Below are 26735 nucleotides of genomic sequence, written 5' to 3'. Positions count from 1 at the left end.
ATTGACCTAAAAAAAGCTTTTGACACAATTAATCATGACATATTACTTGATAAACTGGAGTACTACGGCATTAGAGGAGTGGTGTTAGAATGGGTAAAGAGTTATTTGAGAGACAGGCAGCAATTTGTGAAAATTGGGGAATATCAATCAGAGTGTATGGACATTGTTTGTGGAGTTCCGCAGGGGTCAGTATTGGGACCAAAGCTGTTTATCCTCTATATCAATGATATATGCAGAACATCAGATATACTACAGTTTATTCTATTTGCAGATGATACAAATATTTTTTGTACTGGAGAGAACTTACAGCAGCTTTTGGAAATTGTCACACAAGAAATGATTAAACTGAAAACATGGTTTGATAGAAATAAGCTATCATTAAATTTGGAAAAAACTACATTTATGTTATTCGGAAATTGTAAAAAAGATGCAGGAGCAAAATTATTAGTAAACAATGTTGAAATAGAGCAAGTTTCGGATACAAAATTTCTGGGTGTGATAATAGATAACAAAATCTGCTGGAAACCTCACATAAAGCATATACAAGCCAAACTGTCAAGAAGCATCTCCGTACTAAGTAAAGTTAAATATTTTTTGCCTTCCAAATCACTCCGGGTACTTTATTGTTCACTTATATTGCCATATTTGGAATACTGTGTGGAAATTTGGGGAAACACATATAAAACTGCACTTCAACCAATATGTAAAATTAAAAAAAAAGCAATCAGGATGATTAATAAAGCAGGATTTAGAGACCATACTAACATCATGTTTTTGAAATTAAAAATACTGAAGTTTATGGATCTTATAAAATATAAAACTGCAAAAATTATGTACAAGGCCAGATACAATATGTTACCAGGAAATATACCGAGGATGTTCTATGACAGAGAAGGAGACTATGAATTGAGGGGGAAATTGAATCTAAGGATTCTTAAAGCACGGTCAAAGGTTAAAACCTTTTGTGTCACTATTTATGGGGTAAAACTGTGGAATAGTTTTACTATAGATCTACAGCAATGCTCAGGAATTAGTAAGTTCATGAAAATACTTCGAAAACTGATTTTGGAAGAATATGATACCGATAAAGATGATCACCCATTGTATGTATAAAAATATCAAATTATATCCAAATTATATCAATCACGGTAGCCAAGTTTATATAGGTTCTCCTCGTGTATCGTGTGGAGTATGTGATGATGGGAATTAGGTGAATTATGTGGGATCAATAAGATGTTGAGCAGGGGTAGGAATTAATAAGTATGTTCATACTTCTTCCTACTCCTTTTCAGACCAAACATTGTTACATTATGTCAGACGATTTTGTTTTATTTCATTATATATTTTTCGTTTATCTGAACACATACGTGTGTGTGTGTATATCTACATATATATTCGTATCTGTAAATGAAAATATATGTAGTGTGTATATATTGTTTTTTGTTTTATATGTCTGAAACAAATAAAGATACAATACAATACAATACAAAACTCGAGCTGATGTTGCTTTCCAAGTGATGACAGTAAAATGTTTCTATTGTCTGACATAAATGATTTTTAACTTTGTTTTTGCAGGAGATGGGTTTCGATGAGGCGCAGAGCAAAGAGCTTCTACAAAAGTTCACCACTGTTCAGGCAGTCGTCAACCAATTTGAAGCCAGAAGTAAGAACTGCCTGCAATGTCACCTTTGTCCACCATGAGGCAGCACTGTTGCATAATGACAGTATTTTGTAATAAAACCAAAATTTAAGCAAGTTTAAGGAGTTTGTTTGTTTAAATCGTTTTGTGACAAAGTATTTCGTTTTTCTCTCTCGTAGCTCTGAAGCTCTTTTCTCAGCAGGACCAGAGTGGGTAGGTTATTACCTCACCCATCTATCACACATTCAGAAACCCAGAGCACCTTTCAGGGAAATCTTTGTTGTGATTTGAATGGAATGAAACACAACAAGTTTCTTTTATTTCCTTCATAGAAAGAGACATGTAGATACAAGTGAGAAAATAGTTCTGCATCTTTGTCATCTGTTAACACTGAACAATAACCACAGTTTCCCTTCTGTGTGGTCGCCACACTCGTTTCCTTCGCTTCTCTGTTTTTTCCTCCTGTCTTTCAGAAACTGTCGCTCTCTGTGGGTTGGAAACGTTACACAGGAAGTTACAGAGAAGGACCTCTGTGATCTCTTCAAAATGTAAAGACTGTGTGTGTGTGTGTGTGTCTGTGTGTGTCTATGAAGACATTAAAGCTTTAAAGAGTTTCCAGCAGTGATAGTTTATTAATAGTATTAACCTTTTCTGTGTGTGTTCAGCTTCGGTGAGATTGAAAGCATCAGAGTTCTTCATGAACGCTTCTGTGCCTTTGTCAACTTCAAGAACGCCAACATGGCTGCCAAAGCCCTGGACAAGCTGCAGGTGTGTGACGGGCCTAGAAACTGTCTTCATCATTGGGACTGTCTGTGTCTCGTTACGCTGATTGATACTTCTGAGTGTCAAAAAACTGAATATTGTCATGAAAATTTGTCTTAAAGAAGTTTAACTGCACTGTGTCCTTCTGTCCAGGGGGTGGAGCTCGGGGGCAACAAGCTGGTGATGAGGTACCCAGATCGCTGGATCCACAGGACTGTGTCCTCCATGCAAAGAAGCAGCAGCAGCTTGGCCTCCAACACTGCAGGAACTCAGCCAAGTTCAGCTGCCTCTGGGTACAGAGCGACTCATTAATGTGTATCTGTGGGCTTTCCAGAGGGAGGGTCCCTTACAGTGTGACACAAACAAAATCACCGTAGAATAGTTTTCAGTAGTAGCTGAGAGATGTTACTTTTCTTATTGATCTCTTATCGGATCTCCTCTGCTTCTGTCCACACAGGTCCCGATGGCGGGCACCTTTAAATGGAGATGAGTGCTTTTACTGGCGGACCACAGGCTGTTTCTATGGCGACAAGTGCCGCTTCAAACACATACCAGACCAGCAAGGTCGAGACAAGAAGTCTTGGCAACCATGATGTCCCTTATCTTTTCAGCTCCTGCCCGCAAGGCACATCAAAGTCCACTTGGGAACACTGACAACTGAATGTTTGTGAAGAAACCTGAGACATGGATCACATGTGATAACCAAAGTCAGAAGATGTGACTCTGAAATAATGAAGGACGTTATGCAGACCCTGATCCGGGGAAGAATAAATCCATTTTAAAGAAAATCTTGTAGCAGAGACAGTCCTCAGTGGAAATGTATTTTTCAAGGCTTCACTTGGATTTCAGAAACAGGAGCTCCTGGTTTGTGCACAGACGCATGTCGCAGAGATTTATGGTCCAAATGTTTGGTTGAACCATGTTGGAAACACTTTAGATTTTAAAAAGAAGTTATTTTCATATCAGTAAAATTAGATTTTGCATATAAAATGTATAAATATTTGCATAAAACAATAAAAACTGATATATGAGACCTTTTATTTTCCCTTACTGTTTGTTGTTTTAGTTTCCAGCTGCTTGCATTTGTTCTTCAGAGAAATTCTCGGGTTTGGGAGTGATGGTTTGATCTTCGCTCTGTGTTATTAAAACAGAAGACAGAGATACAGACGCTCTCATTATGTGTGTTCATGCGTATTAAACTCTTATTTTTCAGTAATGTGAGGCAGAAGAAAGCAATCCCATTGTGAGCTATTTGATTTATTGTTGAGGAGTCTACCAACCACAATCTAAACAGAAGTGGGTTTTCGTTTGTTTGTGTTGTCCGAGACCACATCCTCCTGAACAAGTGCTCTATATGTTAGCTAATTGAGTTTGCCCGGGGCAGAGTGTGCCTGCAGATGGGTTTGAATAGAGATGAAAGGAGCAGCTATGGGTTTATCAGCACCATGAGTGGATCGTTCAGTTTTCCTCCTCTCTGTCAGGTTCTTGGTATTCTGTCAGACTTGTTACTAAATTGTTTTGACTTCCGTGTACAAAATGTATAAGCTATTTTATTGCTTTCTTAATTAATGCACCTCACCCTGCAAACCGAACCTGCAATTTCATTGGACTTTGTGTTAAAGCTTCCCTTCCACTAATGTAGGTTGTTGACATTCTGTTTTATGGCTTTGTTCTGCTTGGCTCTACAGCCGTCTTTTACTTTTGATTTAGTTTGGTGACATTTTTCCTCATTTTATTGTATTTTCTTGGCTGCCGGCTATACAAGCATGTTCTTATCAACCCAAAGCACTCTGCTTCTTTTTCAGTTTCAAAAAGACACGTCTCCACTTTCTCTTCCAGCTTTTAGTTTAGGAATCAACTCGTCCTTTGCCAGTATAATCCCTGTTTATGAACATGCTACATCTTCCTGTTTTTTGTGGTTGCTGTCCTTGCTAAATAGTAAATAGACTGGTTATTATAGCGCACTTTTCTACTCTATCAGAGCACTCAAAATGCTTCATACAATTTGCTTCGTTCACATTTGTTCAGACAAGCACTTTTTTTTCAAAGTGTAAGTGCCTTCTATTCATACACATTTATACTCTGAAGGAAGTGTAAGGATATTTGGCATGCAGACTGAGAGCAGCCAGGCACCAAACCACCAACCTTCTGATGTAGATGACCCGCTCTGCATCCTGAGCTACTTTCATTTGATGACACTGTCATCTGAGCAGCTTTTCGCTATACAAATACAGGCCATTTTTACCATAACAGTGTTTTGTGAAAGGTCCAAATAAAACCAGCTGTATTCATATCTGTATAATGTATTTATTTTCATTTCAGTCAGAATCAGAGTCATTAGAAGAATAAGTAAATCTTGGGTGGACAATGACACGTGTAAATGATAATGGTCACGAGCAGCTTCATTAGTAATTAATCCTTTGAGACTGCTAAATGATGGCTTCATATTAAATACACATAATGACACCTACAGCACATCCATGCTGTCTTTCATCGGTGGCAGAGGAAGAAACCAGAGCTGTGTAGGTGATCATTTCTGGCTGAAATATATCTGCAACACTGCAGGACATCGTTATGAACACAAGAGGACACTCACACACTTCAGCAAAGGAGAGTGAGCGCATTTGTGTGTGTGTGTGTGTGTTTAGCTCACAGTCACTGAACTGAACTGTAAAAATAACATTTTCAAGATCAGAAGAAATCCTTGGTGTGAAGATTAATCTTAGATTTCAGGCAAGTATTAGTTACATCTAATGAGTGCAGAGGCTGTACTGATGTGTATCTGTCTTGATACACATGTTGCTCTGTGTAATGTTAGAAAATAAGCAGTGACAGCTGTAATGCCTTAGTAATGAGCCCACTGTGATCCTTATTACTTAAGAGTCTTTACCTTACAGTACAAAGGTCATTGAGGGGACCTTTGATTTGGTGCTTTCTAAATAAACTTGAACTGAGTTAAACTGAATCCAAAGCATTTAAAAGAATGAACAGTTCACAGGCACCAGGTGAAAATTTAAAGGAAAACTCTCCGGTATTGTGTTTCACTTTTCTTTATAGAGTCCTTGCTGAGTCAGCACATACCTGACTTAGTCTTTTCTGTTATGTGTCACCTGTTAATAAACTAATCTACACACGCTGTGGATTTCATCAGGAGGTCCCAGTGCCCTTTGCAGATCATAAGTCCGTCATCGAGCAGGTTCTTAACTGATGAGAGGTACGAACACAGTTTTGAAGAAGAACACTGATGTGGCTCTCAGACCTGCACGGAGCACAGGAACACCCACACACACCCACTGATCCTTTTGGTCCTGTTGACTGTCAGGCATGTATTTTGTTTTCCTCTTTCTCTCTCAGGTGGCGAGTCTGGCTGGCTTTGTGGTTGCTCCACCTGCAAGTGAAGCCCTCGTGTTAACAGGCTCCAGCTGCCACACCAGTTACCACTTTTTTATTAACCACAGTATTCAGGGGCTGGTTTGAGCTGCAATGTTCTGTATCTGCTGGTTTCATTTTCTGATCCTGTGCTCTGGTTTGCCCCTGGTGAAAAGGTTTATGTAATCTTTGTGGCAAAAGAGAACTGTTGAGCGATTTTAGATGTTGTGGTTGCATCTTAACCGTGCAGTCCGCTAACCGAGGTAGCAGTTTAAACAGAATCAGGATTCATAACAAAGGTTTTGAATATAACTTTTGTGTGATTAAGAACTCAAAACCCCACTGCATTATTTACTCCTTTGCTGGATACTGAATCTTTTAGAAGAGTCATTTAACAGCTTTTTGGAGGCACTGCATTTGTTGGACTTGTTGGATTCAAAACATTGCTAGAGCTTTAGAAAACAATCATCTTCTACCACAGTCTCCTTGATTTTATAAAGACTTTGCACTAAAGTAACACACTGCAGCAGTGTAGGGTAATGACACTGGGTCCAGGGATTTCATCCTGAAACTTGGCAGTCAGGGTGCTGCTGCCTGTCTCCTGTAACCTTGTGCATGCTTGTGAGACACAGCAAACCTTCTTTCCCACCACATCAATATTTAAACTGCACATCAATATGTGAGATGGCAAGTATTGACGTGGCATCTTAATCTAAACTTCCTACAGAGAAATAACAAGATAACAACACATAACTCACTCTTGATTATAATAACTAAGAATTCAAGGCAGAAAGCAAGGCACATGGCTGTGGGGCTGTGACAGAGCTGGCAGAAGATCCTTAAATATTGTCTGAGTCTAGTCTCTAGTTTATGCAATCCCCAATTTCCCATCAGCTTTGCTGCATCAATTTTAACTTTGCTGGGCACTTAGTGATTCTTTCTGTTTTGTTTCCTTTTTGCATCAGGGTATTGTTTACCCTCACTTTTACCAGCCACACTACACACAGAAGTGGGGGTAACAAAACATCCCTACTTAAACTTGTTTTAAGGGTTAGCCTAGCTTGCCAAAGAACATTTTTTAGTCATTTAAAACTCTATCAGTATATTAGCTATACCTAGCATACTTTTTAGCCGTCCTACTACTGAACTGTTAGGATTCCACTCAGCAGTTATTATCTTCCTTCTGGACAAAAAACAGCTCTAGAGAGATTTAAACTGAACTTGAACCCATGAAACATGAAACATCTATTCATGGCCCAGTTTTCAAAATGATCATTAATAAAGTCAGGCCTGAAGTTTTCAAAAAAGACTCATGTTAAAATGTTTTCTATTGTCCTCAGCAGTTGTATCAGAGGCAGTCCTTTTTTTCTTAAGGTGATATTTTAAGAACATAAAGCTGCATGCAAAGTGTTGTGAGAGAATCACTTCTTTATTTAAGCGCGGGGGTTTACAGGTTTAAAGTCTGTTCATGCATGTTAAGCATGTACAGAGGAAGGAAGACAGCCAGATAACTCTGTTACATTTTCCAACCACAGAGAGCACGGTCTTCAGAGACAGCATCTTCAACACTGGCAGAAATTGTGGCTGGTTTACAACATGTTACATGTTGTGTGATCTACCTGCTGATGGGATTTATGAGACGAGAGGAGCAGCCATGAGTTCAACTGCAGCAGCAACTGGATTGGTTCTCTTCCTTCTCTCGCTGCCAGGTAATTCTGTAATAGTAAGTCAGTCTTGAGGTAGATCACAACTGAACTGTTTTTGATTGGTTTTTACACCACACCATCTGCAGCACATAGCTGTTAAAGGTTTGCATTTCCAATACTGCAACTGAATACAGATTGTAGAAAAGTTTTTTTTATTTATTGTCTCCACTGCATTTAATGGACAAATACAATTTTCAGGCTGCTTTAACTTGGGTTGAAGTTTCTTAACAGAAACTAACAGATAAACAGAAAGTGAATTCCCAGCCATTTTCTTTTCTTTTCTTTTCTTTTCTTTTCTTTTCTTTTCTTTTCTTTTCTTTTCTTTTCTTTTCTTTTCTTTGTTTTTTGCACAAACACATAGTTCCTGGTTCCTAAACATGTTTTGTAAATTATATTGTGAGATAAATTCTAGGCACACAGCGAAATTTGTATGTCACCTGAATAATTTACTACACTATATAATGGCCCTTTCATGCCACTGCAATTTATTTTACATAGACAACATTTGACAACATTTTGTCATATTTCTGTAATGGATGTATTATGCAAATTGTTATATTTGTAATAACAAACCCACAGATACCATTATTATTATCTTGTTTTTGATTTACTGATTTACTGTTTTGAGTTTAATTCCACCGTCAGGCCGGGGTCTTTCTGTGTGGAGTTTGCATGTTCTCCCCGTGTTTGCGTGGGTTCTCTCCGGGTACTCTGGCTTCCTCCCACAGTCCAAAGACATGCAGTTAGTGGGGATAGGTTAATTGGAAACACTAAATTGCCCATAGGGTGAATGCGGGAGAATGTGAGTGAATGGTTATCTCTGTCTATGTGTTAGTCCTGCAACAGACCTGCGACCTGTCCAGGGTGTACCCTGCCTCTTGCCCTAAGACAGCTGGTATAGGCTGCAGCCCCCTGCCAGCGAATGGATGGATGTACTTACTGTTTTGACTCATTCTCACAGCCTGCAAAGACTTGTTTTCAAAGAAAAATCACATCATTAACTCACTCAGAAATTGACTGGATGAAGACTTCTGAATGGACATGATCTCGCATATGTAAACAACAAGAACAACAAAAACAAAAATACCTTCCTAAATACTTAATACCATATGCATGATAAAAAATCTCAGGAACAATAAATCTGTGCTGCTTATTCTGAGAAAAGGTTCTCAGAACTTTTACTGAAACAATATGTTTGTTGTTGCCATTAATCTAGTTTCTGATGTGTTCTGTGTTACAGTGGTACCGAGTCAGAATGATTATGCAGTGACTTACACTTCTACTCAGATCTGTGCCTTTAAAGGATCAACAGTGGACATAGGCTGCTCCTTCAAATACCCTTCAAGAGTAATTGTGTTAAAAAGAGTTTGGTTCACTAAAGGGAACAATTATAATCCTGAAGATCTGAAAACAGACCCAGCGTATGCAGGTCGAGTGTTGTACAGTTCTCACTGGAAGAGCTACACTCTGACAATCAGAGACCTGAGAGAGAGCGACTCAGCTGTGTACAAGTTCAGGTTTGAAACAGACTGGAAAGATTTTACTGGTTTACCTGGAGTCACTCTGACTGTCACAGGTAACATTTTTATTTACACATCAGTCAAACCTTGTTATGAACATAACTGTGTGTGTTTGCGTATGGATAATGGATGTTAAAATTTCTCCTCTGATATTATTTCTTGACATAATCAGCTCTTCGGGTACACGTGGAAACATCATCATATTCCAACTGGGCAAAACTGACTTGTCAGAGTAGTTGTCGACTAAATTATCGTCCCTCCTACATCTGGTACAAAAATGGACACAAGATTTCTAGAAGAAACCAGTACTGGTATACAGACAATCTGAATCCTTCAGATAGCTACTCCTGTGCTGTAACAGGTCATGAAGATTTCTCCTCTCCTTCAGTGTGTGAGTTTATTTCAGTTACATAAAACCATCTCATAGAGTCATTACATACATCTGAATAAAAACAGTCAAACTCACAGTAACTACTTTCTAAATCTGACTTCAAAATCATTTTATGTTTCAGGTGTCCAAGATGATTCATGCAACAGAGTGAATTACAGCAACAGAAGAATCTGTGCATTCAAAGGATCATCAGTGGACATTTCTTGTACTTACAACAGTTATGAAAGTCCAATCCAATCAAAGTCCTGGTTCCGTTCTGGTCGTGGATCTGAGGACCTCACAGAAGACTCCCAGTATGCAGATCGTGTTCAGGTGACTGAAAGAGAGAGAGGACGCTCCACTCTGAGAATCAGAAACCTGACAGAGAGTGATTCAGCCGAGTATCACTTCAAATTCAAAGCACAAAGATTTGAATGGAAGAGTAGTTTACCTGGAACAACTCTGACTGTCACAGGTACTGATCAACACACAGTGACTCATAATTTCATTCAGTTGAATTTTACAAACTGAATCTTGTGTTGTTAATTATTTACTTGTTGGTGTCTTTGTGGTTTGACTATTTAACAATGTGAATACTTTAATTTCACACAGCTCTGCAGGTGAAGGTGAGCAGAATAATACCAGTCCATGAGTGTCAGACTGAGGCAGAGCTGAAGTGTGAAAGCAGCTGCAGTCCAGCTGGTCGTCTTTCTTTCATCTGGTTCAAGAACGGACAGAAAAACACAAAACAGCAAACTTCTACTTATACAGACTGCTTTTATCCTGGAGACAACATCTCCTGTGCTTTCACAGGATATGAGGATTACCACTCTCCACCAGTGTGTGAGTTCACTTCATGATTCAGTCACAGACTTTTATCATTCTGACAGATTATAAATAACTTCAAAGTGACGATAGTTCGAGTCAGGTTCACAAAATTGAAACCTTCATTCAGTTTTGTGTGTGTTCGTGATCAGAGGACAGGATATATCAGCTCCTTTCACTGCCCAGCTGTAGGCTACTGCATAGTGAAGATATCATATACTCTAATGAAAGACGGCCGTACGCCGAACGATTTTTGAGCAGGAAATCTGCTTCATGTAAGGAAACAAGGAGCTCTTCCTTTGGAAGTTTGGAAAGATCGTTCATCGTTCTCTCACTGCCAGGCCTATTTCATGTGACTTTTTTTTTCTTCATAATTCAGGAACATGATGATTCTGCAGTCACAATATGGATATCAATGTTAAACGTGTGATAAATAAGAGTTAACTAAACTTGAACTAATTACCCATTTCAAACCAAACTGTCACAGTTCTGGGTCATTTTGACCCAGCATTTTCTGTTTCTTATATTTTGATGTTTTTCTAGACCAGGGGTCGGCAACCTTTCTGATGACGAGTGCCATTTAAAATTTCCTCAGAAGTCAGTGTGCCATATGATTGCATTAGCAATAAATTGAATAACGCGCTATATGAACAGTTACACAATATATAGAACCACTTTCTAGAATTATATTTGTTTGCAGATGTTGGCAGCTGTCAGCGAATAGTTATCAGCTATTTTGAAACAAAAAAAAGACACTTTTTATCCATAACAGCAAATGAACTGTACAACAGAAAATACAAATGTTATTTATGGTCTCCTCACAACGATGATAAGAAAAATAAACTAAGCCAATATAGCATGTCTGTTAATACAAAGACACACATGTTAATGTGATCTCTGGTCTCCCACTCAGAGACACAGGTCTCTGAGTGCCCATTCAGATGGCTACCTGAGGACACTCTTCATGTGTGAGAAAATCTGCTCACACAGATATTTAGAGCCAAGTACTGTCAATAAGGCCTCTGCAATGTTCTGAAGACAGTTAAACTTGTCAGGTAGTGATGTCCAGCAGGTGAAAATGCAGCTCCATGAACACACACAGCTGTGGATTCCAGCTGCTTCGATGTCGCATTAACTGGTATTAACTCAGCCAGTTAATGCGAGACAAATCCAGCTGCTCATTAAAGATCTCTGGTTTGATCAGAAAATAAAACATTGGTCCATACACCTGAAAGTCCCAATTTGCAGTGTGCACCGAGGTGCGGCCATTTATTTTTTGATGCACCTTCTCAGATTAATTCCCTGGGTGTCGTGCCCAGGGCTGGACTGGGACAAAAAATCAGCGCGGGCATTTTGACTAAAGACCTGCCCACCAGGTATTAAAGCCATAAAGCCTTTGAATGAAAACAAACGCTGTTGTGACAGTGATGTACACTGTCTTGTTGGTATATGTATGATTTCTATACATTTTACATCAGATAACACCTTTGGTTGTAAGATTCAGATAATTATTTAATAACAGCCAGACATTTTAAATGAGAATAAGAAAGTACATCTTTGTGCCCCCCTTTCCCTGTTAATGCCCTACCTGCCCCCCCTGGCAAAACTTTGCTAGACCCGCCCCTGCACAGTTACCAGCTGTCAGCTACTTAGAAACAGATCCTGGTGTTATTTCTCAGAAACAGTTCATAACTTCCCTTCAACTCATTCATGTCACCTAAAAGGTAAACCTGTTTCTCCATCACCTGTTCATCTCTGATGATTCAGTAAGGACATCTCCTGATTTCATGTTTCCCTCTCGCCACATATCCAAACCGATATCATGACCAGCAGCTTTTACAGCTGTGGCTCCAGCAAACATCAGCTGATACTAGAAAGTAATCCATCCATTCGCTTCCGCTTATCCTTTTCAGGGTCGCGGGGGGTGCTGGAGCCTATCCCAGCTGTCATAGGGCAAGAGGCGGGGTACACCCTGGACAGGTCGCCAGTCTGTCGCAGGGCTAACACAAAGGGACAGACAACCATTCGCACATTCACACCTAGTGGCAATTTGGATTATCCAGTTAACCTATCCCCACAAGCTGCATGTCTTTGGACAGTGGGAGGAAGCTGGAGTACCGGAGAGAACCCACGCAAACACGGGGAGAACATGCAAACTCCACACAGAAAGACCCCGGCCTGATGGTGGAATTGAACTCAGGACCTTCTTGCTGTGCGGCAACAGTGCTAACCACCTTGCCACCGTGCTGCCCACTAGAAAGTAATATTAAATAAATTCTAACAACAGCTGATCAAGCTTAAATGTGCTGCTGTTGTTTAGTGCGACATCCGGCGGTTTCTTCTTTCTGGCGCAAAGTGGCGATAAACAAACAAGAGAGAAAAGCCGATCAGCTGATCATTGATCAGTTTCATGATTAAAGTAGCAACAGGTGAGGGAGGGGGAAAGAATGAGGCAGCTGTGCAGCGTAACGACACAGAATAACTCCAGCTTTGTCCCATACTTCAGCTAGAATGTAAAAAAACCCACACAAACTGCATCCCTTCTCAGCTCAACACGAAACACAAATATTGTCTCTGAATGCGGGAGGATTCCGTCTTTTTACGGGACAGTTGGCAACTCTACTAACTAACCTTATAAATAAAATAAAGTTCACTATCAGTAACATCATAGCACCCACCCAGCTGTATAGAAAATCCATCATGCTAGCTAGTATGCAGTACGAGTTATTGTAACTGACTGTAGAAAGTCAGCACAACGAAAATAAACTCCACCTAAACTTGGGTTATATCTGACCCAGACAGACTGCAGGTCATAACTTCTTACCTGAAGTTCAGTTCAAACTCGGACCAGCGGCCACCTTGGGTCTCTCCTCCTCCTGCCTCCCCTTTCCCTCATCCACCTGTTGGCTTCCACCACTTGCTAATGTTACTGAATCTGTGGAAGCTCCACCACAGCCACCACCAAACAACTGAGTTATTTTTTACACACCGGCCAGCATCTGGCCAATCCACCACCTTTCATTGTTTATACCGTTACAATAAAAAATTTAAAAAAATCATCTGGCCACCCAGCAAATGCCCGATGGCCAGTCCAGCTATGGACGTGCCATCAGTTAACCCTTCGCGTGCCAACTGTGGCACGCGTGCCTAGGGTTGCAGACCCCTGTTCTAGATTATATTTATGTTCTAAATCATAATCTAGCCCTGCAAGGGACATGGGAGAAAAAAAATTACGATGAACTTTTGCGAGATCTCGCAAAACTAACTCGGGATCTCGCAAAAGTTTTGCAAAAGTTGAATTCCAACAATGGCGGCAGCTACTTAGTTGTACTATTACTCTTTCTGGGTCACAAAATAAACTTTTAAGATATTTTGAGGTGTGAATGTAGCTGTTTAAACGTCAAATATCTGCTCGGTTTACAAGACATCACATATTTGCAAAAGTGCTCTGACGTTTTTGGAGATGTCTGACACCCACCATCTCGAAGCTAACGGGAGGTTGAGACCTACTACAGCCGGGGGGAACACCGCTCTCCCGGCACATCGTGCTTCGAACTCCCGGTCGGCTTCGAGCAGGCGGTCTCCGAAATGTTTTCACTTTTGCGAGATCCCGAGTTTGTTTTGCGAGATCTCGCAAAAGTCCGTCTTAATTTTTTTTCTCCCATGTCCCTTGCGGGGCTCCGTAATGTTATGATTCTCAAGATATGCTTTTTTGCTTATTATTATTCTAGGTTTCAGTTTGGTTCTGATTATAAGTTTAGTTTGATGTTAATTCTTCTTTTAGTCTCTGTCGTCTTTGGGTTCCCTGTGTTATATTCTTTCAGTCTGCCTCAGTGTCAGGTCTGTGTCTTTGTAAATTGTTCTGTGTTTCCTGTTATATATTGATAGTCCCAGTCTGATGTCATAATGTTCAGTTTTACTTCTCCCCTGTCTCGTTAGTCTAATTTCTCCCAGCTGTGTCTCCCTCCTGTTTCCCATTCCCTGATTACTCCCCAGTGTATATAAGCCCTGTGTTTGCCGGTAACGGAACACACACTCTTTGTTGCGTTGTTAATGTCTGCTTACCCTCAGTTTACGCTGTGTGTTCCGTTACCTGTTTTGCCTGCCTGTTAGTTTATTTTTTCCTCAGTATAGTTAGTCTTCTGTTCAGTCTGCAAGCTGCAATAAAGCTGTTTGAGTTTACCTTTGCGTCAGTGAGTCCTGCATTTTGGGTCCTTCCTCTCTGCCTGCCTGCACACAGCCATGACAGAAACAATCAATTCTAAAAGCTGAGAAAATCATTTTTGTGCCTAATCCAGCCAACCTGAATTATAGCCTTATCATATCATCATTAAATTTGTTTTTGGAAGGCATGCTTAATTAATTCAGAAGATACCGTTACCAATGTAATGAGCATTGCGGTACTCGTACCTGTGTGGCAATTTTGAACAAGAGATAAGCAGCAGTGCTCTGACTACACAGAGGGTTAGTTGCAGATGTAAAGTCTGTCCTGTGAATTGTGAGAGTGGTAAGACTGAGAAACTCAATTGATCTATACAAAACACGTTTATATGCTGAAGATAACAGATTCAGAAAATGACTGATAATTAAATTGCTTTATTTATTGTGTTTGTTAAAATCTAATCAAATCTAATCAATCTTTATATTCTCTCTCCTAGATGCTCCAAAATTTGCTTCAGTACTGGTGCTGAATAACTCTCATGAGATAGTGGAGGGTAGCTCTGTGAATCTGACCTGCAGCAGTGATGCTAACCCAGCAGCTAATTACACCTGGTACAAGGACAAAAAAACAATCAGTACAAAACAAGAGCTCATCTTCAGATCCATCCAGTCTTCTGACTCTGGAGAGTATAATTGTACCGCTAAGAATGAGCTGGGTCAAAGACCATCTGAAGTCATCTCTATCAATGTGAAATGTGAGTGAAGACAGTTATCTTTGCATAATTAATAGTTTTAACAGCAATTTTTTTTTACAACCAAACAAGGCCACACTTTACAAACCCCGATACAGTCATAGAGTCAGAGTAAATGCTGCAGGTCTAAAACCTTTATCAGTATTCAGTTATAGAAAAGGTTTAATATGTCACAAATTTTAGGTCAAACAGGAACAGGAATACATGTTTTTTAGTATATTTTCTATTTCTCCTCCAGATGCTCCAAAGCTTCCCTCTGTGTCAGTGAGTCCCTCTGCTGAGATAGTGGAGGGCAGTTCAGTCACTCTGACCTGCAGCAGTGATGCTAACCCAGCAGCTAATTACACCTGGTACAAGGAGAACAAATTATTGCTTCATGGACCAGTGGGAAGGTACCATTTCTCCTCCATCAGCTCTGAGCACAGCGGGAACTACTCGTGCAAAGCTGAGAATCTGTATGGACCAGCACAGTCCGTAACTCTATACATAGATGTTGAGTGTAAGTATTTCAGTGAACAGCTCAGAAAACATGTCTGGTTGCAAATAATTGCGCTATTAAGTACTCACTAGCACTAGATGAGGCTAAAAAAAAGACCAGAATTTTTGGTCATACTTTTTTCAAAATTATATGCTAACTGATAAATGACTTGTGATTGAGTCTTTGCAGTAAGTAAATGGTTTTATAGTCGGACTCTCCTCCCTCCTTTTTCACGTCATGCCCGTCTTTTATACTATCTATGATGCAAACATGCTAAACTATAATTATAGGTATGATAAGGTTCTGGGATTGAATCTTCTTGCCAGCTGTGTGGAGTTTACATGTTCTCCCTGTGTGGGTTCTCTCCTGGTGCTCTGGCTTCCTCCCACAGTCCAAGGACATGCATATGAGGTTAATCAGTAATTCTAATCTGGCAGTAGCGGTCAATATGAATGTTTGTCTCTTTCTCTGTTAGTGTGCTTTAATGCTCACCATTTATAGTCTGTCACTGTGCCCCTGTGTGAACAGGATAAACTGGATTAAGACTGGCATTACAGTACATCCAGAAAGTATTTTCCGTGCTTTACTTGTTCCATATTTCGTCATATTACAGCCTTATTCTAAATGGTTAGCAAATGTTTTCACTTTGTCATTATGGTGTATTGTGTGTAGAACTTTAAGGCTGTAACATTACAAAAATGTGGAACTGGAAGTTAAGCGTGGTGAACACTTTTCTGAATGTACTGTACATGCAAAGAGTTTACAACCATGTGTTTTATGTAATCTATATATTCTGACTCTGCATTATTGGGTTTCTAAAAATGTCAAAAAATAAATAAATACTGATTAACCTAAACAAAACAAGGCTTTCAAATATTGACGACTGGTCTCCAATATGCTGCAGATCCTCCGAGGCTTCCCTCTGTGTCAGTGAGTCCCTCTGCTGAGATAGTGGAGGGCAGTTCAGTGACTCTGACCTGTAGCAGTGATGCTAACCCAGCAGCTAGTTACACCTGGTACAAGGAGAATGAAGACTCAGCAAAAGCATCAGGCCAGAACTTCACCATCACTGACTTCAGACCCGAACACATTGGGAGTTATTACTGTGTTGCACAGAACACAAGAGGACATCATAACTCCACCTTACAGCTGATTGTTACAGCAAGTAAGTGACTAAATTTATAAATTTGCCCATTTATCTCTGCATCATTTCATCATTTCAGAAATAAATAAATAAAAATTGACCTGAACATTGATACATGTAGAAATATTACACTAGGATCTAAGTGTGTGCGTGATTCATCAACTAGACAGTTAAACATCATTGTCTTTGCTAGGCAGTTCCAAAAATACTAGTTATATTGTTCTTACTTTATTAATATAAAACAGCATTTACCAGTTCAAAGATGTTACAGATGGCTAACTCCCCATTTCTCTCTTTTTTGTTGAAGTTGTAATCACGCAAAATAGATGACAGTGCCTATAGTACTTTGACATTGAGAAAATAAGATCAGATCAGGAATAAATAGATACAGCATTACCCAAATATAATACTTTGCAAAAAAATAGAAAAATGTAGACTACCAGTCAAAAGTTTTTAGATCATCCCAGTCTTTCCAAAATGTATTTTAAACCTAAGCCATGTTTAGCAAATATAACAGCTGAACACGCCTGTGGCATTCTTTCTACAATAGAAATCAAACATTGTTCAGAGAGTTCTTACCATATCTGTTGCAGAAATTCACATAAACATGCAGCACCTGTAGGTTGCTTTGCTTTCACTCTTCTGTCCAGTTCATCCCAAACTAGCTCGATGGGGTTTAGGTCTGAGGACTGTGCTGGCCACTTCATGGTTTCAAGCTTACGACCTTGTTCTTTTTTCTTGAGGTAGTTCTGGAATAGCTTGGACTACATTTTGGGTCATTATCTTTCTGTAGGATGAACCCCTGACCAACTAGGCACATACTAGAGGGTATTGCATGGATAAGCAGAATGCTGTCGTAGGCGTTTTGGTTCAGGGCGACTCTGTACAAGTCACCGATCCTGGATCCAGCAAAACAGCCCCAGACCATCACACGTCCTCCTCCATGGTTGACAGTTGATGCCACCCACTGTGGAGCTATCCTTCCTCCTACTCGACAACGTACCAGCTGTCAGAATAAAAGCCACTTTAGCAGGAATTAGATGCAAAACCACAGTCCATGAGTCATAAACTAGAAGGTTTTGGTCTGATATCGTTAGCTTCATAGCATAATTGCCTAAGTCATTTGACTAAGTCAATGACTTAGGCACTTATGCTATGAAGCTAACGATATGCTTTATGTTCATTCTTAACCCTAGAACACTATCGCTATAAATAGTAACACGATCACTAATGCCGGGTGATTTATACCCGGTATAATATAACCAATGAACAGTAATCAAATATATCAAAATATGACAACACATGACAAATTAGAGTGGTCTTCTTTTACTTTCAACTGTGCCATGTCTAACAAAATGAAAAATAAAACTCCTAAAACAAAATAATGACTCTGGAAAGCTGGTCTTTGGTCCACCCATTCCTGGGACATTTGAGACTTCCCTGGTGATGGCACAGGCTCCTCGACACGCAAACAGCTGCAGGAGTGAGAAATCATGTAAATGTATTTTCACCCAGCGATAGTGTTCTAGGGTTAATAGACCCAAAATCCTGTAATCCAGTTACTAATCCAGAGTTTGTTTCCCAGGTTTAGTGAAATCAGCTGCAATTGCATCGATGACTATTTTCTTTTTGGCTATCGTAATCCTCTCTGCAGTCATATTCATAAGGTGAGCAGATCAGTTTTTAAAATGAACTACAATTAGTTCTTCACTCTTGTCATCCAAAGATTCCTGAAATTCCAATGCTCATTGTTCAATGTTCGTTCTCTGTTCTGTATAGAAAAACGAGGCCCTTAAAAGTCATTTTCTCCAAAGACAGGACAAACAGCATCGCACAGGTAAGGAAGAAAGGGTGATTAAATGGTCATCACACATAAGATAAATACAAAACTAATGTGAAAGAGCTGTACTGTAGGAGTATCTCTGGTTATGGCTGCACACAGTTGTCCCAACTGAGGATTGGTTCTAAGTAGAGCTGGGCGATAGAACGATAACGATATGTATCGCGATATAACTTTTACTCGATAGAGAAATTAAACTATCGCGATAGACTTCGCCGCTCTTGTCCTCTTAAAAAAAAAAAAAAAAAAAAAAGGTCAGCCAATCCAAATTAAGTAGCGCAGAGCCGAACCAATCACAGCCGCAGCGTCACGTCGCGTGACTTGTTACGTACAGCACAAGTGCCAAGCCGCACGTGTGTTTGTTTGGGAAGCAGCCAGCGGGTAATGGAGCCAGCGCATAATGGAGGAAATGAGTGTGCCGACTAGAAAAATCAACCGAGCGTGACCAAAGAGAAAACAGATGATGGTTCCAATGCCGGAGAGATTGTCGAACGGAAGAGCCATAGAAGTTCCGTAGTGTGAAGGTATTTCGGCTATTTCAAGTCTGACAAAAAACAGAGTAGCGTGCACTGTAAATTGTGCCGAAAGCAAGTCTGGAAATACAATAAACTGGTGCATGCGTCACACTGTGCGCCACGTTATTGTTTCGGTGAAATGAATTTCTACAATACTGTTAATTCTACTCTCTGCAGTGTTTAAATGCTTACATATACACACAGTTACTGTCCGTCCACACATACGACTCGGTTCTGCTTCTATGCCGCAGCTTTGTTTACTTTTTCCCACCGAGGCTTCTAGACTTCTGATTGGCCAACATTTCTGCACGGTTAGGAATCTAGCGCCACCTGCTGCTTTGGCATGTTCATAGCAGCGTTTTCCTTCATTTCTGCCTTTATGTGTGGACGGATTATTTTTTTAAAACGAAAACGGAAAATCTCCGTTTTCAAAAATACCCGTGTACGTGTGGACGTAGCCTCAGTCTCTGACTGGAAGCGCTAATTCGTCATTCGGCTTTTGTCAGACTAAAGTAACTGTTAAAACTGTTTGAAAAGCTCAGCTATACAACAAGGAGAGATTGAGAATTTCCTTTTAGTTCTCAGTTTATTTGATATTGACAAAAGTTAGTCAATTTTGTCTGTTCTTCTGTAAAACAAACTAAGATTTATTTTTAGAATTAATATTTTGTTTCTAAGTGGAATTGACAATTTAGTCTGTTTCGTTTGTTCTATTTTGAAACTTAAACGCTTTAGCGGCTGCCTTTTGTGTAGTTTGCAATATTTGCCTTTATTTATCTGAAAAAGTCTCATGTTCCTTAAGTACATCTACCCTGTTGAACTTATTATGGGAAATAAATATTTAAATAAAAACAAGCTGCTGATTATTTCACATTTTACTTGTGAGCAACGGCACATTTAAATCTTACAAATATAGTTATTTGGCTTATATCGTGATAGATATCGTTATCGCCTGAAATGAAAAAAACATATCGTGATATGAAAAAATCTCATATCGCCCAGCTCTAGTTCTAAGTTTACTATTGATCTACATCCTTCCCTGACATATGATCACAAGTGATCACAATTGTGGATACAAGCAATTGGAAATGAGCTTCCTCCGAAGGGTGGCTGACCTTTCCCTCAATGATAGGGTGAGAACTTTGGCCATCCAGGAGGGGCTCAGAGTGGAGCTGTGCTGCTCCTCGATATAGAAAGGAACCGGTTGAGGTGGTTCGAGCATCTGACAAGGATGAATCTTGGTGCCTCTTGGGTGAGGTGTTTTAGGCATGTCCCACCGGGAAGAGGCCCTGGGGCAGACCCAGGATGTACTGGAGAAATTATATCTTTCTGCTGGCCTGGGAATGCCTTGGTGTTTCTCAGGATAAGCTGGAGAAGGTGACTGGGGAGAGGGAGGTCTGGGCTTCTCGATCTGACCCTGGATAAGCAGAAGAAGATGGATGGATGGATGGACGGACGGGTGGACGGATGGATATGGGCTCAAAGTGTGGTCATAAATATTTTGTACTTGTAAATCAGGATTTGTATGTGTAAAAAGAATTTGTGTGTGCGTAAAAAAGATTTTTATGTGGACTTAGCCAAAAAAATACATGTGAAACTCTGCAAGTTACAAGTACGAATTTTGACCCTATTTTTATTCCTTTCATCTGATTGGTCAATGTCATGTCAATCACAAATTTAACTATCAAATCAGAGAACAGATAGGTTTGGCTGTCGGAGGGGGCTTTTTAGTTCAAAAAAGCCCCCTCCGACAGCCAAACCTATCTGCAGTTCAGCAGGTCCTTGAAGGGTAATACAGTTTGAAGCTGGAGGATCTCTATGTAAATATCGATAGAAGCTAGGTCCCCTAACTTTCAGCAGCTGTTGAAAGGATAAAGTTGTGGTATATCAGTGGTTAGAAATACCATTATTACTTTAGGATTAGTTTAACACAAAGTCAGGGCTGACCCGGGACCATTGCTGTGAGCCACAGTGCGCAGCATAAAGGTCCTTTCACATCGGACGCAGGATGTGCTGCTAATGCTAACTGCTAACTAAAAGCCAAGGATCCAGAATTTGTTGCGCTGGCTGCTGAATTCTGTGGGTTTTTACAGCAGCTCTACCTGTACTAGATGCACCTGCTCCTTGTCGTTTCTATCTCGGACTTTGTGTTGTCTACAAGAGTTTCAATAAAAACATGTATGCTAATTCATAACGAAGAAAGCTTTGTAACTATCCCCACTAGTGAAGACTGTCATTTCCAAAACACTGTGTCCTTCTGTTATTTTCCTTCAGGTGGTCATTCTCACTCACTTAGTTTTTGCCGTCACCATCTTTTGCTGGGGATACTTACCTCTCCAAAAACAGATACAGTCCACTCATGGTGGACCCTATGATGTCCAACCCTGTTTCTGTGGGATTCATTTGAGTATTAAGTATTCTTATTGCTGAAAATTTTTTCTTCAGAAAAGTGCATCTCCAGAACATGATGGCCCTTCAGCTCCACCAGCAGAGCAGCAGGACGACCTTTGCTACGCCAGTGTCAGTTTCTCAAAGAGCCAAGAAGATCCTCTCTACTCCAACATTATGCCCACTAAACCCAAAGGACAAAATGAAGAAGATGAGGAAGAGGGAGGGGGAGATGTGGAATACTCTCTTGTCAAGTTTATTAATGGAGCCCAAGGGTGAGCCTCTTTATTTGTCCACAATGTTGAAAAATGTTTATTGCTTTGATTGTTGTTCCTATGACTTTTTTTCCTTAATTAATGCTCATAATATTGTGAGATTCTTATTATAAAATCTTCATAATTCAGTATTTTTATCATTACAGATTAAGAGGTGAACAGGCTGTGGAAGATTCATCTGCACTGTACAGCACAGTCAGGAAAATCTACCATTGAGTCTGTAAGGATGTGTTTGTATTTATTAAAGAGTGTTGAGCGTTTTTGGTTAATGGTCTTTTGGAAAACTGGGAATGAAGAAGAAATTTTCCATGACAGCTAGGCTTTAATTTGTTTGATATGTATAGTGTAGAGCATTTTAAATGTATTCACATTTGTGCATGAATGTGGTTTCAACACAGATTTGTTTGTATGCACTGTTTGTGAATGACTCACTGTCCTGATCAGTGTATGTCCACATGTACACTCTTGCTTCCTTCATTTTCTAATGCGATCATTCAAATGCATTATAGCTCCGTCTCCATGCACTGATGACTGTTTTATGTATCTATCAACTCAAAGAGATTTTTTATTTACCGTGGCTTCGTTTATTTTTTAAGAACGTGACTTATTTACCAATGCTTTCACTCTCATAATAACCTGACTGGAATGCACTGATATATATTATTTAATGAAAAAAAAAACTTTAATAAATATTTCTTAAGGGCTTAAGGATTTTTTTCATGGGTTTAATTGTTTGTAAGTGAGGGGACATGTTTTTATATTTCATATTTTAATATGCAGTGGTATTCATTCATTAAATAGATTTAATAAACACACATACCCACACACCTCTGACTGCACTGTAGGTGGGTATTTTACAGTTGGGCAGATGTGAAGGAGCAGGGTCAAGTTTCTCAGTAGATGGCAAATAATAATTTGTGCATCCTTTATATCTCATATCAGTGTTGCTCCAGCTGTTTGGTTGCTTAGCTCTGTCCACAAGATTTAGACAGCCTGTCCATCCATGTGTCCATCTGTCCTTCAGCATCTTGACAACTGCTGACCAGATCCACAGTTTGAGGTAGTTTGGGTGAGTGGATCTGTCGTTGTGTCATGTCATGGGTTCCTGGTTTCTCTTTGTCCCATGTCTTCTGTCTTCTTTATCTCTGTCACTGTGGTTACTGTTAGATTGTCTGTGTTAATTGTCTTTCAGTAGTTTCTATTTTTGGTTGAAGGTTTGGTTTCTAATGTGTCTTATTCTAGAATTAGAAGTGACTGTTTGCCTGTAACTGTTTTTACTTGCGCCCCGTTCCCAGCTGTGTCTTGTTTTTCAGCCCATCTTCTGTATACATAATACACAGGCAGGTTTGTTTCAGTATCTTTAGTTACGCCCCTTTCATTGCTTTAACCCATCAAAGCCCAATTATAATCTAAAACTCAGTCAGTCAGTTTAGGGGAAGTCTGTAAATTGAAAGAGTAAAAATAACCGCTAGTGTCCACAGAGCTAGCCTCAGTAAACCACAGTGTTAGCCGCCAGCCTGGTTGGTTAAACTGTTCCATGTTTCAGATTTTATGCTTTCTCTGTGCTTCATGACCATTCTTGGTTTCTGATATGCTGAACAGCACAAGAAAATTAAGAAATAAGAAGTTATATAATTAATGAAACTGAAAATAAGTGTTGCAGTGGTAAAATGCAGCTGCCTGATCACCAGACCAGTGAAATGCATTTATTTTTATTGCCTTCTCAGCATTTTGACCGTGTTATGTGCAGTTAGTGCAGTAGAACTTTACACAACAGACTGCAAGACAAACAAGAAGTGACAGTGCATGTCTTTAAAGAATAAATAAAAATCCGAGACCAATCAAATTTTAATGCCTGTACTAAACCGACCCCACATATACCACAATAAAGTGAAAGCAGACGATAAAGAGCAACATGATGCTGGACCTCCAAAACATCTGCTGATGTTTATCATATATATATATATATATATATATATATATATATATATATATATATATATATATATATATATATATATATATATATATATATATATATATATATGTTAAATGATTGAATGATCATCAAACACTACTGTAAATAATAATTTTATTGCAATTAATTCTCTTCTAACAAATGGTGTCATGGATGGGGGGAGTACATGTTTCAGACTGCCCCACCCAGCCTATAGTGTATTGAAGATTTCATGCACAGTTTCCATTTCATGTTGGGAATATACAGATATTCAAATATTAAGCTTATTTCATACCATAAAGAGGAAGGAAACCAGCACAGACAACTGATTTGTGGTTTCCATACTTTCAAAAAAGTCACAAGTTTTGTTTAAGATTGCGTGAGCTGTGCTATTTATTACTTTAGATAAGTGATTGTTGATGCACAGATCTGATGAACCCTTTAGTCTAACAGTGGCTAACAGTACCTGTCTGTGTCTGGTACTGTACATTTATGTCAGGTAACGACCCTCATTTACTGGATCACCACTATCGATACCCTCTGCAAGTCGTTCCCTTTGAAACGTAATTCTTTGTGGCACACATTCAACAACATGTGGAAACATTCCTCAGAGATTTTGCTCCATATCAACATGACGGCATCACACAGTTAGTGAAGATTTGTTGGCTGCACAGCCCTCGCGTAAATCTCCCGTTCTACCACATCCCAAAGGTGCTCTGTGTAGAGGCCATATGAATACAGTGCACACTGTCATGTTCAAGAAACCCGTTCAAGATGATTTGAGCTTTCTGACATGGTGTGTTATTCTGCTGGTGTCATGGTCTGGGTGAGTGCTGGCGTAATTATCTGTTTTGCTGCCTCCACCTCTGGGTGGAGTCGCCGTGCTCTGGCACGCCTCCTCACCTGTGAGCAATTTTGCTGCCAGCATTTAAGACCACCGCTCACCCCTACTCGCCGCCAAGTGTTCAGCTAACCATAGTTACTGATGGTCACCACAGTCTTAGTCTAAAGAGGTGTTTTTCACAGAAAGCCACTGATGCTATGTTTATCTCTGTAGACTTCCAGCCGACTGCTGCGCTCAATCCCGAACAATACTCACCCTCATCCTGTTGCTGGTTTAATCGTGGCTGTTCAGTTTCTCGCATCTGCAGTTTATTCTACTCACCTGGCTGCTCTCCAGTCGTCGTCACAGCGCCCTACGGATTACCCGCTCTGGAATCTGGCTGCTCATTCGGACCTTTTGACCTCTCCCCTTTCGTCAGCTGTAAGACTGAGATGACTCAACTTTGATTCTCCTCTTCTGGACTTCAGGGCTTTGTCATTAAATCTCCTCTTTTCTTTGCAGTGTTCGGAGACTCCCAGTTGCATTTCCCGATGCCCTTCCCACTAGCCTTGAACCTAAGTCTACTAAATGAATTAACGTTCCTCATGTTTAACATGTTTGTGCTTAGTTCTAGGCATAGTTTGTCGTTTATGTCATAGATCTAGAACAGCGGTCCCCAACCCCCGGGCCTCGGACCGGTACCGGTCCGTGAGTCGTTTGGTACAGGGCCGCGAGAGTTGAGGCTCAGGTGTGAAATGTATAGTTTTCAGGGTTTTTATTGGTTTTCAGCCTTATTTTGTTATCATTTTTATCATTAACTTGGTTTTCCTGGGTCTTTTCACGTGTGTTATGAATAAATTTTCTTTTTTTCGGTACTGGTACTAGTTCGAAAGGAGCCAGCTGAGGTGGTTCGGGCATCTGACAAGGATGCCCCCTGGGCGCCTCCTGGGTGAGGTGTTCCAGGCATGTCCCACCGGGAGGAGGCCCCGGGGCAGACCCAGGACACGCTGGAGAGATTATATCTCTCGGCTGGCCTGGGAACGCCTTGGTGTTCCCCCGGATAAGCTGGATGAGGTGGCTGGGGAGAGGGAGGTCTGGGCCTCTTTGCTTAGGCTGCTGCCCCCGCGACCCGGCCTCGGATAAAGCGGATGAAGATGGATGGATGGATGGATGGTACTAGTTTTATTTTGTTGTATTTATCCGCGACACCTTAAAGGCCGGTCCGTGAAAATATTGTCGGGCATAAACCGGTCCGTGGCGCAAAAAAGGTTGGAGACCGCTGATCTAGAAAACCTTAATTCATAGGTTATAGTCCTCATTTCTGGTTATCCCTACCAGTTCTTAGTTTATAGTTCATATTCTTGATCTCTTGGCTATAAAGTCTTAAAAGTAAACCATGTTATCTTGTGCTTTCATGTGAGTTTTGCTCTGAGTCAGTCTGTTTGGTGTGGCCTCGGCTGTGACAGCTGGAAGCAGTCATCAGAAAATAGTCATACAGGGATGAACGTGGTCAACAACAATTTTCATGCAACACTGCTCAAATGGCACTAAGTTACCCATAGTGTTATCGGAAAATATCCCCCAAACTACTACACCACCAGCCTGAGCTGCCAATACACATCAGCATGGATCCATGATGCTTTCATGCTGTTTACACCAAATTCTGAACCTTCCACCTGAATGTTACACCAGAATTTGACTCATCAGATCAGACGATGTTTCTCCAATCTTCTGTCCAGTTGTGAGCCATTTAATTTTTAGCCTGTACATGTGTATGAGAACCTTGTTAGTTCAGACTGTAGTTTACTTTGTGTGCATAAAATAAAATGATGGCACATTATCAAGACGCTGAAGAGTTTCACTTCAACATTTCGTCTGTTGTTTCACACTTCAGTGAACACAGTGAGGAAAACAGCCACACCTTTCTAATCATTAATATTCAGGTTTTACCCTTAAAATGCCTGAAAATTTCAGCGAGGTGTCACAAATTTGTTGTCATTTGGTGCCAAGTCTTGGCACTGTTGGCTCCTCAGTCATTATCAGTGTATGACACATTTAGTGTCACGTGTTGTTGGATTTGTGCCTTCATTAGACACATCAAATCTCATTTTAAATGGGGAGAAGTGCTCTTTTTGGTGATCAGTACTTCTGCAGTATATCCGTTCCATGCTGCTCTGATGGTTGACTTCTGAACATTACACAATGAAAAAA

General features: G+C 40.1%; 2 protein-coding genes across 3 annotated transcripts in view; both read left to right on the top strand.

Moving 5' to 3' along the window:
* Window positions 1–3685, top strand: part of LOC146571970 (uncharacterized) — a 30021-nt gene extending 26336 nt beyond the window's left edge. The window contains exons 10-15 of one of the 2 annotated variants that reach the window (XM_085278558.1): window positions 1576–1663; window positions 1819–1852; window positions 2113–2187; window positions 2305–2407; window positions 2555–2694; window positions 2859–3685. In XM_085278558.1, coding sequence (XP_085134684.1) covers window positions 1576–1663; window positions 1819–1852; window positions 2113–2187; window positions 2305–2407; window positions 2555–2694; window positions 2859–2994 — 576 coding nt within the window. In that variant the 3' untranslated portion in view covers window positions 2995–3685. The remainder of the gene's footprint in view (window positions 1–1575; window positions 1664–1818; window positions 1853–2112; window positions 2188–2304; window positions 2408–2554; window positions 2695–2858) is intronic. The other variant, XM_085278559.1, reaches the window with a different exon arrangement.
* A 3541-nt stretch (window positions 3686–7226) lies between these two features.
* On the top strand, window positions 7227–26356 carry LOC146571969 (uncharacterized). Its single transcript, XM_085275974.1, has 13 exons — window positions 7227–7479; window positions 8717–9052; window positions 9169–9387; window positions 9509–9841; window positions 9979–10209; window positions 14850–15107; window positions 15343–15603; window positions 16487–16747; window positions 18312–18393; window positions 18506–18563; window positions 21527–21744; window positions 21891–21964; window positions 24759–26356. The coding sequence occupies exons 1-12, from the start codon at window positions 7239–7241 to the stop codon at window positions 21958–21960; spliced, it is 2568 nt and encodes an 855-aa protein (XP_085132100.1). The 5' UTR covers window positions 7227–7238; the 3' UTR covers window positions 21961–21964; window positions 24759–26356.
* Window positions 26357–26735: the final 379 nt, after the last annotated feature.

Source organism: Mchenga conophoros, linkage group LG6 (genome assembly GCF_057382185.1).
Source record: "Mchenga conophoros isolate Kocher_MC1m ecotype Shallow Benthic linkage group LG6, M_conophoros_male_GT1.1, whole genome shotgun sequence".
Classification (NCBI taxonomy): Eukaryota; Metazoa; Chordata; class Actinopteri; order Cichliformes; family Cichlidae; genus Mchenga; species Mchenga conophoros.
This window is presented reverse-complemented; position numbering and strand designations above follow the sequence as displayed.